Raw genomic sequence first — 14,290 nt, 5'->3', positions numbered from 1 at the left:
TAGCGTCTGAAAGATACAACTACGTCCTATTTACAGACGAGACTCTACGCTAAACATATTCCAAAATTAGTTTCTCGTTTAGAAAAATGTGAAAACTATGTACGAATCACGAGACAATGGAGATGCGCGGGGGTCTCGTAAATCGGGTGAAAAGTTTCCATCGTTCTGCGATCGCTTGCACGTGCTCTGCCGCAATGCCGCTAAATATAAACCCGATTTATTATTGGTATAGGGTATTATTAAATTCGTTTACCTCGTTCTCCCGTTCAAACTAAGTTTAAATCTCTTTTCCCGGGGTTGCCTCTTCGTCGCTGATAAATAAAAGAAAAACGAGAGGGAAAAGAGGAGCGATCAAGAGAGAAAAACGAAGGGAATAAAAGAGGAGGCGAACAGAGACAGTAGAGTAGACGGAAGGGAAAACCGTTGGAAGAGTAAAGCAAGCCGACGAATTTATTAACTTTAAAAGCTGCCTGCAATGCCGCCTTGTTGGAGGCGCTTTCATGGCTTTACGACCTGGCTAACCCACCCCTCCCCTCGCCCACGACCCCTCGCCGTCACTCTCGCCCAACCTTCGTCGACCGACTCGTTGCTACCTCGTTCGCCCGGCACCCCTATCCCGCGGATCCATGATACTCAACTTATAATTTTCTTTGAAGCTTCGTGGCTTATCGATTGGGCTTTATGATTGGAATTTGTAATAACTTTCGACCCGGGTGCCGTTTCACCGCACGACCGTCTCGCTTGCACTGCGAACGAGGCTGCACTTTCCGGATTTCATATCGGGCCAGTGCTACCCCGACGGAGGTATGGGGATCCAATAATGGAGTCACAAAGATTTAGTTCCTACTTCGCCAGTCTTTGTGCGTTTCAGTTGATACCGGCCCGGAAGAAAGAGTGGCAATTACCGTTCGTGTCTTTTCGACCGGAGACTCCGAGACGTTTGCGATAAACGTCGTCTACGAGCTAAGTAGCACGGCGAAATCAACGAGCAACCGGTACTAATTATCCCGATACGCCATTAAAGGGATTTTCAAGTAGAGTACAGTAATTATTCTTTAAATGAACACTAGACGTGATTCGTAAATTGAACATTTCTATCCCTTTCAACACTCGCTATACCTTGCTTCGGTTGTCGACTACGGTTCTACATTTGTATAAGCAGTTACTGAACCGAATACAGTAACGATTCTTTAAATGAACACTAGACGTGATTCGTAAATTGAACATTTCTATCCCTTTCAACACTCGCTATACCTTGCTTCGGTTGTCGATTACGGTTCTACATTTGTATTAGCAATTACTGAACCGAATACAGTAATGATTCTTAAAATGAACATCAACGAATGAAAAAAAAACAGTCTAAATGTCTTTCATGCTTCACTGGCACCAAAGGGGATCTCCTCTATAATTGGGAGTGATTTTATTATTCATTTTGTTCAAATCGTTCATTTTAAGAATCATCACTGTATTCGGTTCAGTAACTACCGATGCAAATATAGGGTCAAAGTCGAGAAGCGATGAAAAGGATACCGAGTGTTGTACAGAAATGTTCAACTTACGAATCACGTCTGAGGTTCATTTTAAGAATCATTACTATACTCCGCATCGGTGGAAATTTCATTCAGCGTACGACATACCACTTATTTTACTTCGTAGTCGCTAACGACCTTTCCGACTGATGAGACTTTAAACACTGTTTAAACAGAGAAGAAATATACTCGTACGGCGTAGTTTATAGCGGAAGTTTGTCGATAAATAAATGCTCGAAGAATCCCACGGAAACGCGGACGCGCGAAATAATCCACGCAGAATGATCGAGGAGAGAACTTGCCGCATAGTTAACAGTTTGTAATATTAAATGAGAAGCAACGAGAGCTTTTCCCTCGCCGAGAATGAAATGGAAACGCTGGAACACTTCTACGCTCGAGCCATAAATGATAGATAAAGACGTACATATTTACAGATAGCATCAGGCATCGTGTGCACAGTGAATTTGGAAAAGCCATTGCTCAAAACACTGCAACGTTCGCCTAGATCCCGCGCGTCTGCTCCCTTCGTAACATAATTCAACTGCACTTTCGGAAATTACTCGTCGTTCGAGATCGTGTACAGTACTCCGGGCCGTGTTGAAGCTTGGAAAAGATCGCACGTATCAAAGCGAAACATTCGAAACGTCTTGCAAGGGAAAACCGGTTCCAACAAAGTTTCGAAGTTTTATTAAAAGATAAGTCTACACAGAATTCGGCGAACGATGCAAACAAGCGCGGGATGTTCTTGACACTCTTTACGTTCCAAGAATTTTCTTGAGAAACTTCGGGCCACTCGTTGTCCACAAAAATGTACAAACTCGTATAAAGCTTGATTTTGTTATCTTACAATTTGTGATCTCTAAATTGTATTAAATCAGGCATTTAAAAGCACAAAAAACAAAAAAGAAATTGCAGTATTGTACATTTTTGTGGCTTCAAACCGTCAATTTAGAGAGTCGTGGAAAGGTTGAACCCCAGTTAAGCAGAAAAAGAAGGAAAAAATGTCACGGGGATGGTCGTTATTGGGCCACAAGGTACGATCGATGCAAATAAAAGAGTATCGTATTCGGTGGACGTCGAACGGTTGCAAGCTCGTAAGACAGTGAAGAAGGCGAAACGTGAGATAGATACACGCCAAGGGGTCAGAAGCCACCCACTAAGGGCTCCGAAACCCCTTAGTTTCACATGCCCGGCGCATTTCAGAAAACTCGAGTTCAGCCGGGCTTATAGTTGAAGTTTGATACGACGCTGACGGTATGCGCGTTTAGTGAAACGGGTGGGACTCTGTACGCGACATGAATAAAACATTTTCAGGCTCGTAAAACCGTTTCCTTCTTCTTTCTCGTTTTTTCGCCCCCTCTTATCCTTTTTTCTTTCGAAGGGTTGCGGGATCGCGTTCTGTTCGCGTAGTCGCGGAACCATTAGTATGACAGCGCGGACCGACATCCCGTATAGACTAACAGTTTTAGCAAAGAGTTACAATGGAAATTGCGGGGAAAGTAGTACTGCAGTAGAGGAAGAAGAGGATAATCGAGAGCTCAGAGCCGTGGGAGCACCTGTTTTCCGTCCGAATTTCATTCGTTCTTGTATAATAAACTCTCTTCCCCCTCCCCTGCAAATATTCCCGGTGCAATTATCTTATCTTATTAACCGGAGACATTGGTATTGCGTTGCACAAAGTATATCTAAAATAGGCGATCAACATTTGCAAGAGTAATATTCCCGGTGGACAAATTTTTCGGCGAAATTAAAAAATTTCAAATCATTCTAAAAAAATTATTTTTAGTTGCAGGGGTCAATTACAATCATTTTTGGTGAATAGACATACCCTCGAATTCCTACACATTTTCGAGAAAAAAATTCTTTACCGAAAATCTAATGTGAGGCCAGAAATGCTTGCCTGAAATTTTCTGCAGATCTTTAAAATGCCGTAACTCCTGAACGGATTGGACGATTTTAATGTTTAAAAAAGCAAACGACGCGTATTTTAGTATAGAATATGTAGAAATTGCAAAAATATTCGAAAATGTGATCCTTGATACCGCAAAATGAGAAAAACACCATAAAAATGGTCCAATTTTCAAACTGCCATAACTCTTACAATAGTGAATATATTTCAGTGTAACTTTTTTCTGAAGTAGAGCTCATGGGTACCTACAAAAAAGTATTAGACAACTTTTCTGTAGGGCATCAAACAAAATTACTAAAAATGAAAAACGAATTTTTAAGAAAAATCGACAGGGGGTAGGTGCTTAAATTTTTTGACGAAAAAAAAAAAGTTTCAAATCGTTCTGAAAAAATTATTTTTGTTTGCGGGAGTCAATTACAATCATTTTTGGTGAATAGACATACCCCTGAAATCCTACCCACTTTCGAGAAAAAAATTCGAGTAGGTGTAAAATTTATCGACGAAAAAAAAAAATTTCAAATCGTTCTAAAAAAATTATTTTTAGTTGCAGGGGTCAATTACAATCATTTTTGGTGAATAGACATACCCTCGAATTCCTACACACTTTCGAGAAAAAAATTCTTTACCGAAAATCCAATGTGAGGCCAGAAATGCTTGCCTGAAATTTCATGCGAATCTTTAAAATGTCATAACTCCCGAACGGATTGGACGATTTTAATGTTTAAAAAAGCAAATAACGCGTATTTTGATGAAGAATATGTAGAAATTGCAAAAATATTCGAAAAGTTGACCCTTGAGCCCGCAAAATGAGAAAAACACCATAAAATAGGTCCAATTTTCAAATTGCCATAACTCTTACAATAGTGAATATATTTCAGTGAAACTTTTTTCTGAAGTAGAGCTCATGGGTACCTACAAAAAAGTATTAGACAACTTTTCTATGGGGCGTCAAACAAAATTACTAAAAATGAAAAACGAATTTTGAAGAAAAATCGACAGGGGGTAGGTGCCTAAATTTTTTGGCGAAAAAAAAAAATTTCAAATCGTTCTGGAAAAATTATTTTCATTTGCAGAGATCAATTACAATCATTTTTTATTAATAAACATACAATCGAAATCCTACGCACTTTCGAGAAAAAAATTCGAGTATGTACTGAAATTTTTAGACGAAATTAAAAAATTTCAAATCATATTAAAAAAATTATATTTGGTTGCAGGAGTTAATTATAAGCATTTTTGGTGAATACACATACCCCCGAATTCCTACACACTTTCGAGAAAAAAATTCTTTATCGAAAATCTAATGTCTGATCATACATTGACATGTTTCCCTGAAATTTCATGCGTATATTTAAAACATCATAACTCCTGAACGGATTGGAGGATTTTAATGTTTCCAAACGCAAACGACGCATATTTTGGTGAAGAATATGTAGAAAGTCCAAGAATATTCGAAAAGTTGTTCCTTAACTCCGTAAAGTGATAAGAACTCCATAAAAATTGGTCCAATTTTCAAGCGACTATATCTCCTATAATAGTGATTGTATTTGATTGAAATTTAAAAAGGGGAAAATTGTTGGAAAAACGCATTGTTCAGGACAGGATAAGTAGTGTTGACAAAATGGAGTAACGGAGGATTAGCCGTAAAATGTCGAATTGTATCTGCAGCAACGAATTAAGTGGCATTCGCACAGATAACGGTTCAGTTCAATCGTTCGTGTAATATTCCGTAATATCGTTTCGTAAATCTGATTCAAAGTTTTCGTGGAAACTCGAAACGAGAAGTTACAATGGAAATTATGGCCACTGCACGCCTCACCGCCACAGCTGCGAGGGAAACACGGTGAATCAAACTTAATAATGCCGCCGAAACACCTGTTTGCCCGGTCTACGCTTCCCTGGACTTTCGTTCAGCTTGACGTAACAAAATTGCTCGTAAAACATTATTAAATGACTTGATGTTATTAAAATCCGTCGTTTTCTGTTTACCAACAGTAAGAAGATACCTTTCCTTCGATCATGTTGAAAGACAATTCTGCCATTTAATCGCGAATTCCACGCGCGGCTTTGCAATATGTCGCGTTTATTTTTTTTTAATTTTTCGATCAAGGATAATAACTCGAATTAATACTGTAATTCTACGATCATTGCAAGAACTGTCGAGTGCACAGTCTGTCGTTAATGCATTTAAATAAATTTTCATTGGAGACAATACATTTAGAATTAACCACTGAATACATAAAATTTGTAAATAATTAAATATAAAGTATTTATCCTGCATTAAACATAGATTTCAAATTGAACTTTCGTAATCGTTCGATACGATTTATGAGTAACGTTAATTATTAAGGTACGTTAATTGATATTAAAATCTATATTTCAGTATAAATACGTTCGTTTTCGCTTCATCTCGGCGCATTTGGCGTTCTATTTTTGGCGAATTCGTGAATCACGACCCGCAATTGCCTCGTAAACAGTCTTAACAGTTTTCACAAGCATGGTCGCGGACTCCAGGGTAAAAGGGGTCAAGTAGTGTCAATTCGACGTATTGACTAACCAGGCGGTTAATCAAGTTTCTTTTAAGCGACTCATGAGAACCAAGAAATCGATTCCATTGCGAAACAAAGTTTAACATGATCCTTTCGAGCAATTTAAACGTTCCAACTTCGCATTTGATGAGATCTTGGAAGAAAGGTAAACGTGTCTATTTGGAAAATAACAAAATACAAGTTTTGTTAACTACCAGACCAAAATTTTTAGACAATAATAAATTATATACAACTTAAAATTTGCTTGCATTGAAACTCGTAATTTAACTCGAGAATTAATCGTTTTAACACCACAGTGAAAAATTGTGTCACCTTTATATGTTGTGGCAGTCAAAGTGTTAAAAAGTACTTCATACTTTATATTAACCCTTTGCACTCCGAATTATATTTCAATTTTGTTGCCAGCAGCTCCCAACGTTTTTAAGCGTTTTATTTGAAATTTACGTCAACTAAAATATGGGGCAATTTAAACACATTCAATTAAATATCTGTTTTATTTACACTATTGTTATATTCCGTAATTTTCAAATGTATGATATCTCTTTAATTTGGACTTGAAAAAGGAGCTCCTGATATAAAAACTGATGTCGAGTCACGCTTAACGTAGGAGTGCAAACGGTTAAGATCTGAATTGAGAAAATAATATCGATGCACGCAGAGAATGACTAAAATTGTACGTTCCGTTTATTGGGGGAATATCGTGCATCACAAACGTGTCCCTCAATTAGTCTATAATATCAAGACTCGACCCTATCAGTGCCGCGAGCAGTTATTACGATATCGTTTCGCAAATCTTCGGGGTGTTTGCTTTGTGCAAGGCCATCGGGTATCGCGGGAACAGATTCAATTACGCCCGGCCAGACTATTGAAATATCACGTAATCTCGCCCACCGAATCGGTTCGGGAAGTTTTCAAGGGTTGTCGAGGCTGGCAACGAGTTAGCCGGAAAATTATAGCGACCGAACGATTCTCGCTGGTACAGCTGCTAGTAAAGAAGCAGAATCAAACTTAATTTCGCTCAGACACCTGACTGCCGTAGGCACCGCGAGTATCTCCTCCTGCGTTCCCATCGGCTGCCCTCAACCTTAGGTCCCGCCCTACCCACGTAACTGGCCGTGAAATATCATTCCGCAATTTCGTTTAATTAAAATCTGATTCAAAGTTCGCGAACGACCGCACGTCCTGGATAATACTCGTTACGCCGGCTGCGGTTAATGCATCAGCGGAAGAGTTCAAAACTTCTCATTCTTGTCTTTCCCTTCTTTTTACCCTTTTCATTCTTTCTCTCCGATTCTTCTTACGTTTCTACCTTCGTCCTCCTTTCCAGTTTCATCAATTTTCTTCCTCCGTTCAACTTTTTATACAATTTGTATGCTACGGTTTTTTCTTTTTATTTTCGTTTTTTTTTTTTTATGTAACCGTCGACTCAAATATGTGCAATTAATTTTTGGTAAATATAGCGTTGAACAGAGATCGTTTCTAAAGGAATATTTGCCGCTATAAGGATCCAGTTTAACACATTGACTGCCATATATAGGTGGCATGAATTTACAAAAAATTATTTCTCGAGATTAGATGTTAAAGAAAATAAATCTTGATAGGACACTTAAATTTTAAAGAATTTTAAGGCTGTAAAAGTAAGTTCTACGACTAATTGTGAATATGCTAGTTTTCGTAGACAATTTGAGGGGTTTTGTCTGGCAGTCAACAAATAGCGCTAGATACCAGTGATCTCTCGTTCGAGGTATCGAGTGAGGTATTTTGAGAATTGTTAAATGCTAGGCTTGATACACGCTTTTTAGTTTTTTCATTTTTTACGAACAAAACGACACCGGAATCACCTTTCTCGGAAAGTTCTGGACATTCTTCGAACATAGATTTAAATATGGATGCCCAAGCTTGATACAAAAATAGTTTATCGTTTCCCTTCAAAAAAAATTCAAAGAATCGCCAACAATTGCTAATAAATTCTAAAGTGTAATAAACTCGAGAGTTTCGCCAGACACTTGGAAATAATTTTAAATAATAAGCAACACGACGTGATTACATTTTCGACGCCGAGGGCAAATTTAACGCGCCGTTTCGCTCGTTTCCACTGAATTTTTCAACGTATCGAGTGCAGCCGATACGACGAAGCATCCTGGGTAGAAGCGTCGGGACACGATCGAGATACATCGCATTACTGTAAACTGGACTCCCTTAAGAGATGTCCTAAAAGTCCCGCGCAATAAAAGCCGGGGACCCATAAAATATTGTCACCAGCGTTTCTCCTCCCTATCAGTTATCCATCCGTAGTCCCTCGACGGATAGGACGCAAGTACATAAAGCGGGTACTACGACGGATTGAAATATAACTTCGAATATTTCTTTACACCGATGTCTGATACCTATACATATTATACGACACGGTACTTTCTTACGATTAAACTTTGACATCCGTACGGCCTCGTACGCCGTTTGATATAGTACGGTCGGGGCACCCCGTAGATCCTTTAGAGTTATTAAAATACGTATATATGCCGTAATACACCCGACGACGTTATCCTTCAAAATAGCTAGGAAATAAAGTTTACGCACCGAAGGGTCGTACTTTACTTTGGAAATTAAACGCGCGTCTTCCTGCACAGGCAGCTCCAAATCCAGCTACGTGGCCTGTTGAACGGAGACACGCGCTAAATAAATCGGAAGCCAAGCGATAAATTCAGCCTCCCGGTTCTTTTCACCTTCCTGAATAATGTTACAATATGGATCTTTCGTTCTATCAAATTGGAATCTACGACCACGTCTGAGACACCTCTTGTAATTGTGAATATTCTCTTTCGAGTATTTTGTGTTACATAGTAGTTGTTCACAGTTTAAGAAAATAACATCAAAATTGTTACCTGCGTAAAATAGACTTCTACGTCGAGGTAAAATTAACGAAACTAAAAATAGAAATATTCAATACTTATTATTTCCCAACGACGGTAACCTACATGTGGGCGATTGTTCAGTACGGAGCTAAAAAGATTCTTTTAATTCTCAAGATTAAATATTAAAGAAAATAATTGTCTGAAAAGAAAGTTTCGTTTTCGTGGACAATTTGAAGAGTTTGATTTACCGGTGAATGCGTTAATGGTCTGTAAATAGGGAAGTTTATTCGCCGTGAGCGTTTTAAAGGAACATTGTAGCGTCACGAGCAATCGTCGAACAGCGTGTTAATTATTCTGTATTAAAAGATAATGTTCAATTCCACGTGTAGTGGGAGGTCCAAGAGGCCTGAAGATGTTAAGAACGTATCGTGGCCGTGTATCAGCACGACTTTCCTTACTTCCTTAACGAGCGACACGACGTAACGATGATTTATACCTGCCGGACGTTACCAAGTGCGCCGGGGCTTAATATAATGTGCCGTTGGGGGATTTAAATAATTAGTATAATGAGGTGAACGAGGATACCTAACCGACGACACCTCGCGTGTCTCATACCGAAGACGTATACAGCGAATGAGAGGGCGTGGAAGATGCATGGAAGGGGCGAGGACGAAGGTTACTCCAATTTCAAACCGTGATATCAAGGCACGGAGAACGTCTGGCCGCCAGCGAACCTTTCTCGTATTACTAATTAATTATTTGCGGCTTTACACCGAGCCGTAAAGAGATTTACATCGTCGTATCCGAGATTTCCATTTCACGGCTCTTGAAATCCATTTTAGATTCAAGACGTACAACTACCGTGACCACCCCAGGAAACGAGCCATCCTTCGAGAATTTACTACATAAAAACTATGCATTGCAAACGATCCAAGTGTAAATACCTTCAAGTACAAGCTGAGGAGTACGTTTGTTAAAATTTGTGTTAGAAAATATTCGAAAACGGCGTCAGTCCTGTAATTACTAGGCCTCCTTGTAATTCGTGTTCGTGAAATCGACAATATTTGGGATTTTTTTGGAAGAAAAGTGTACGACTTATCGAAGTAAAACTTTTTGTGGTAGTTCGTGTATGCGTGGAAATGTAACCTGATTTTTTTTGTGTATTTTACTGTGAGAATGAATTTATTATTGATTATATCTCGATGCTGTACCGAAAACGGTAATCAGAATCAGTAATTCGGAAAATAGAGATTATTATTTTATGGAAGTGCATCATTATACGAAAATTTCGAGTGCAATAATTGAATAATTTTTCATTTGTAACGTTCACCAGTTTAAGAAATATTAATCCGAGAAAAATTAATTTAAAGTTTTTTGAAGTTCTCTGAATGTTGATTTTCTATGTTGAAGGTGCACTTTCGATATCCTAAACTTTGATTATAATCGAAATATCACGTAGACATAGTTCTAAGTCAAGAACAATAACTTTGAAACTTTATTGCTTTATAAATTCTCATTTTTCCTCTAAAGGGAATCAAACTGGACATTTGAAGTAATAACCGATATAAAATCTGTCAAAAATAAATGAAGAAACAACTGAAAACTAAGTACTATATTTCTACTGTGTTTTCAAATTTATTTAAGAGTTTCGTGACTGATTCGACACCTGTATTTACACGTATTTCTCCTTTCTGTTGCAGGTAAGACCATGTCAATTTTCAATGGAAACTTACGACTAGGCGAAAAAGGTAACAGGTATCAGTAATATAGATCAGGATGCCGCAATAAAAACACACATTTCACGTATGGCTCGAAAGAGTCGTAAAAATATAATTTAAAAATAGACACAGTGAAATAGTTTACGACGTTGTCCTCAAATCAAAATACTATTTTAATCAAATTTAAAAACGAGCTGTCTTATAAAATTAAACCGGTTCTTTTAAAATTTCTATGTTTGTGTTCCAATTAATAGAGACATCAGATAATTAAATTAAATACAAAAATAATGGACAAACACAATCGTTGCGAAGAGTAAACAAACGCAAATGCAAGAAATTGTTTAACGAGTAGGAAAGAGAAAATCTACGCGATCCCGTATCCAATTGAATAATACTCGAGCCGGCGAGAGTCGTGTAAATGAAAGAAGTTAGAAAATTAAATTACTTTAATTTTCCTGCTCCTTCCACCGCGGTATTCCGCGCGTCGAGCATTAATTTCTCGAGATGAGGTAAAATTCGTTTCGCGCCACTTTCATATTCAGTGGCTCGCATATCACACGTGCTATAGCGCGTCAGCCTACTAAATTAGGGTACGTTTAGCGGTAGCAGTCGAAGCAAAGAACCCTGGACGGCGTCGTCCCATCCCCCCTTTTACTGTCAAATATTCGGACTGTGTTCGTTAATTATCGCAAAGTAACGGGTGGCGTGAGTAATAATAGTTTAGCGACTACGCGGATAGAGGGCAACAATGGCCGAGTTAATTAGCCGGGCTATCATTCTCGGGGGTGGAATAACTAAAAACTTGCCGGCGATATATCATTTCGAGCGACACGGTCGGAAGGAGGGGGGGAAAAAAAGTTACCAATTCGTGCGTTTCTCTGGCTGACAAGCGACCCCGTTTTATTGACTGACCATTATTTTTCGCATGTCTTGCGTTACACGATCCTAGAAAAATTTCGAAAAGGCGGTAGAACCTATTTACCGCGGACAAACGTACCATTAAACGATGATTAGCTTTCGTTCGCGTGATTGTTTAAGGATTAACGAGTCGTTTTGCAAATATTTGACTCCCACAAGTTTCTCAAAATGTATATTCGTGGCGTACGAACTTGATGGTTTCTTCTAATTTAATAGTTTTCTATGTTATTGACTGAAGCAATGCAAAGAATATAGTAAAATTCGAATTATAATTATTTTTCTGCATTGTTTACATTTTTATGACATTTTTCATTGACTTGTTCCAGGAATAATATTTTGATTTGAACTGTATAGAAGTAAAAAAGACTAGGAGTATTTATTTACATTTTATATGTGTCATCATCATTGAATTTCCTTAATTGTCGCGTCGTTGAATTTTGCATAATCAGCCGTTGAATTAATATCTGCTGCGTCGATCGTTGAATTATATTCTGCTTAATCCTTGATCTATGTTTGAATTTTCTTAAAATTGCCATGTAGAATTAGGTATCTTCGGAGGCGTAGTTTTTTCTGCTGTTCGAGTCGTTGTTTGCGAGGGTTTCTTCGTAAAGTTGTCCACCACACGGCCAATGCGTGACTGGCGCCTATTTAATCGTACCCAGGACTTAGCTTACCGTAAATTAGATAAAATTGCCCGTAAAGTTTTGCCTATCTACCTATTTACGTTCGAGACACTCCTACATATAGTTAGTTTCGTGGCGGTTTCCGTAAAATGTAGAATTGAACGAAAATATATCATTTTACGACGAAGCGATATATCGTTTACTTCCGTACAGACGTCGTAAAATTATCCAAATAATTTACTTACACGGTGTAATATCTTAATAAACAGTCCAATAACGCGTATTAATAGTACTAAAACTACCAGTGTTTTCTCCATAATTGAGCCACTGTTAGAAGTGACAAGGTCTGGGTTAGTACTCTCCTTCAAAATAATTTTTGGTTTACATCGATTTAACTTTCCGTTTTGGAAATATCCTGATTTAAATGTAGGGGTAATTTTTCAAATTTCACTATCTCTGTCTCGGAATAAAAGTTGACGAGGACCTCGAAACGAACGATAATAAAAATTTCAAAAAATTGCAACTGTGATTATGTTATGTTATATTATATTTATTATGTGGCGATGCTTCCTGCGCTCGCCAGCAGAGGGCTACGCTTAAACTGTAGCTCTCTCGCAAGTGCTCGATTTATACACACTTCTCACTTCTTCTTACAACAGAAAACTCTGCCACAAAGCAATTACGAAAATATGGTCCACGTTAAAAGTTTGTGAACATATAAACACTGGAAATTTCAAGTTGCATCGCATGTAATAGTAAAGTAAACTATTTCTGAAATTACGTCAAAGGCGTTTGTTCCCGTTCCCCATTAATTCGACGCATAGCGAGAAGTCAATCTCGCCTAGAGTCTTTTCAGATTCTTGTTGTAGAAAAGATACGCGGGACGCAGCGAGTAAACCGAGTTACATTAGTAACGCAGCATTTGGCAGCGTGTAACGTTATTAAATTCCTTGCCCACGCTGGTAGTCTAATTTTACAGATGTAGTTTTGAAGATCCTGAGCATCCGTTAACGATGTTTCGGTGCACGGTGGAAATTCAGGTCCGGAAAATTCTTTAATCACGTCGTGTTATCGAACTTGAAATTAAATTGCTGATAATATCGCGAACAAACTGAATCGATACTCCCAAGATGGAGAGTCTGGGAAAACTTGGACCGTTAGTAACCCAGGGCAGCCAGTATACAGATATAAACATACCTAGCTCGCGGGTTAACAACGTTCTCGCCTTTAGGAAGATTTTACTTTCAACGTTCTCTGGCGCTTCGCGGTACAAAAGAGAACACGTTGTTGGGGAAAATTCGGTCTGGGCTTCTTTGTACTGCACTTAGGGAATACCTAATAGTCGTTGTGGGGGAGGGGGGCGCGTTTCACAGGTGCTCCGATCAAAAGTTTGCGAGTCGACCTCGTTTAACTCGCGTCTTTGTCGTTCGTCTTCCACCGTCAAATTTTATTCCGCGGGATCATCGTTGCTGACGTTGCTGCCTTTTACGTTTGCAAACTTCCTGAGTCGGGATAGCACGACGCGGAATGATCGTTTCAACCAGTTAGCTGTTTTTGACGAGTATACTCGTCGCGAAGAAATGACAACATTTCGTGGTAAATGTAGCTTCGTAAAAAGTAATTTCAATTTGCTGTTTATATTTGCTCAAATATATTTCAAGGTTTTTTGAATATTTGGAAGCCGAAACGAAGTAAAATGTAAACTGTGTAATCGCTTTTCCAAGTAATTGGTTTTTCGTGAATTTTTTTCATTCGTATGCAAAGTGTACACGTTTAAGTTAAGTAAACAAACAAATGTTAGTGATAAAATTAAAAAATAAAACAGTCATTCCGTTGCAATTTAATTCTATATTATAACAAACGTACTCTGTGTCTGACGAGTATACTTGTCGTAACGTTCTTTGGACTAATCACGGATTCATTATATATAGTATATTGTCGTTCGGTGGATTTTTTTATGTTGAAGGTTCTGTGAAACCAACAATAAGTCTATTACAGTTTTTTTTTTTAAACTGAAATTATTACTATCTAACGGGTGTCGCGATTGGTGTGTGCATATTTCAAGAAAATTCTGTCTCTTTTCTGTGTTTAAAATGCAAGTTCTTTTATTAAAAATAGCCATGTACCTTGCTTGTTTTTTTACAATAGTCGACGATACAGAGCCCGGGTACTTACAGTACGACCGTGTAATC

At 38.3% G+C, this 14,290-nt stretch overlaps 1 protein-coding gene across 20 annotated transcripts in view; it reads left to right on the top strand.

Annotated features, from left to right (window-relative positions):
* The window catches only part of LOC143343149 (protein muscleblind), a 562,363-nt gene that overhangs the window by 396,934 nt on the left and 151,139 nt on the right, over positions 1-14,290 (top strand). The window contains exon 4 of one of the 20 annotated variants that reach the window (XM_076767733.1): positions 10,540-10,584. The exons of 18 other annotated variants lie outside the window; for them this stretch is intronic. In XM_076767733.1, the coding sequence (XP_076623848.1) occupies positions 10,540-10,578 (39 nt within the window). In that variant the 3' untranslated portion in view covers positions 10,579-10,584. Of the gene's footprint in view, positions 1-10,539; positions 10,588-14,290 lie in introns of those variants that run through there. One more of the 20 variants, XM_076767720.1, reaches the window with a different exon arrangement.

This window comes from Colletes latitarsis, chromosome 7 (assembly GCF_051014445.1).
Source record: "Colletes latitarsis isolate SP2378_abdomen chromosome 7, iyColLati1, whole genome shotgun sequence".
NCBI lineage: Eukaryota > Metazoa > Arthropoda > Insecta > Hymenoptera > Colletidae > Colletes > Colletes latitarsis.
The sequence above is the reverse complement of the archived record's forward strand: the minus strand, read 5'-3'. Positions and strand labels throughout refer to the sequence as shown.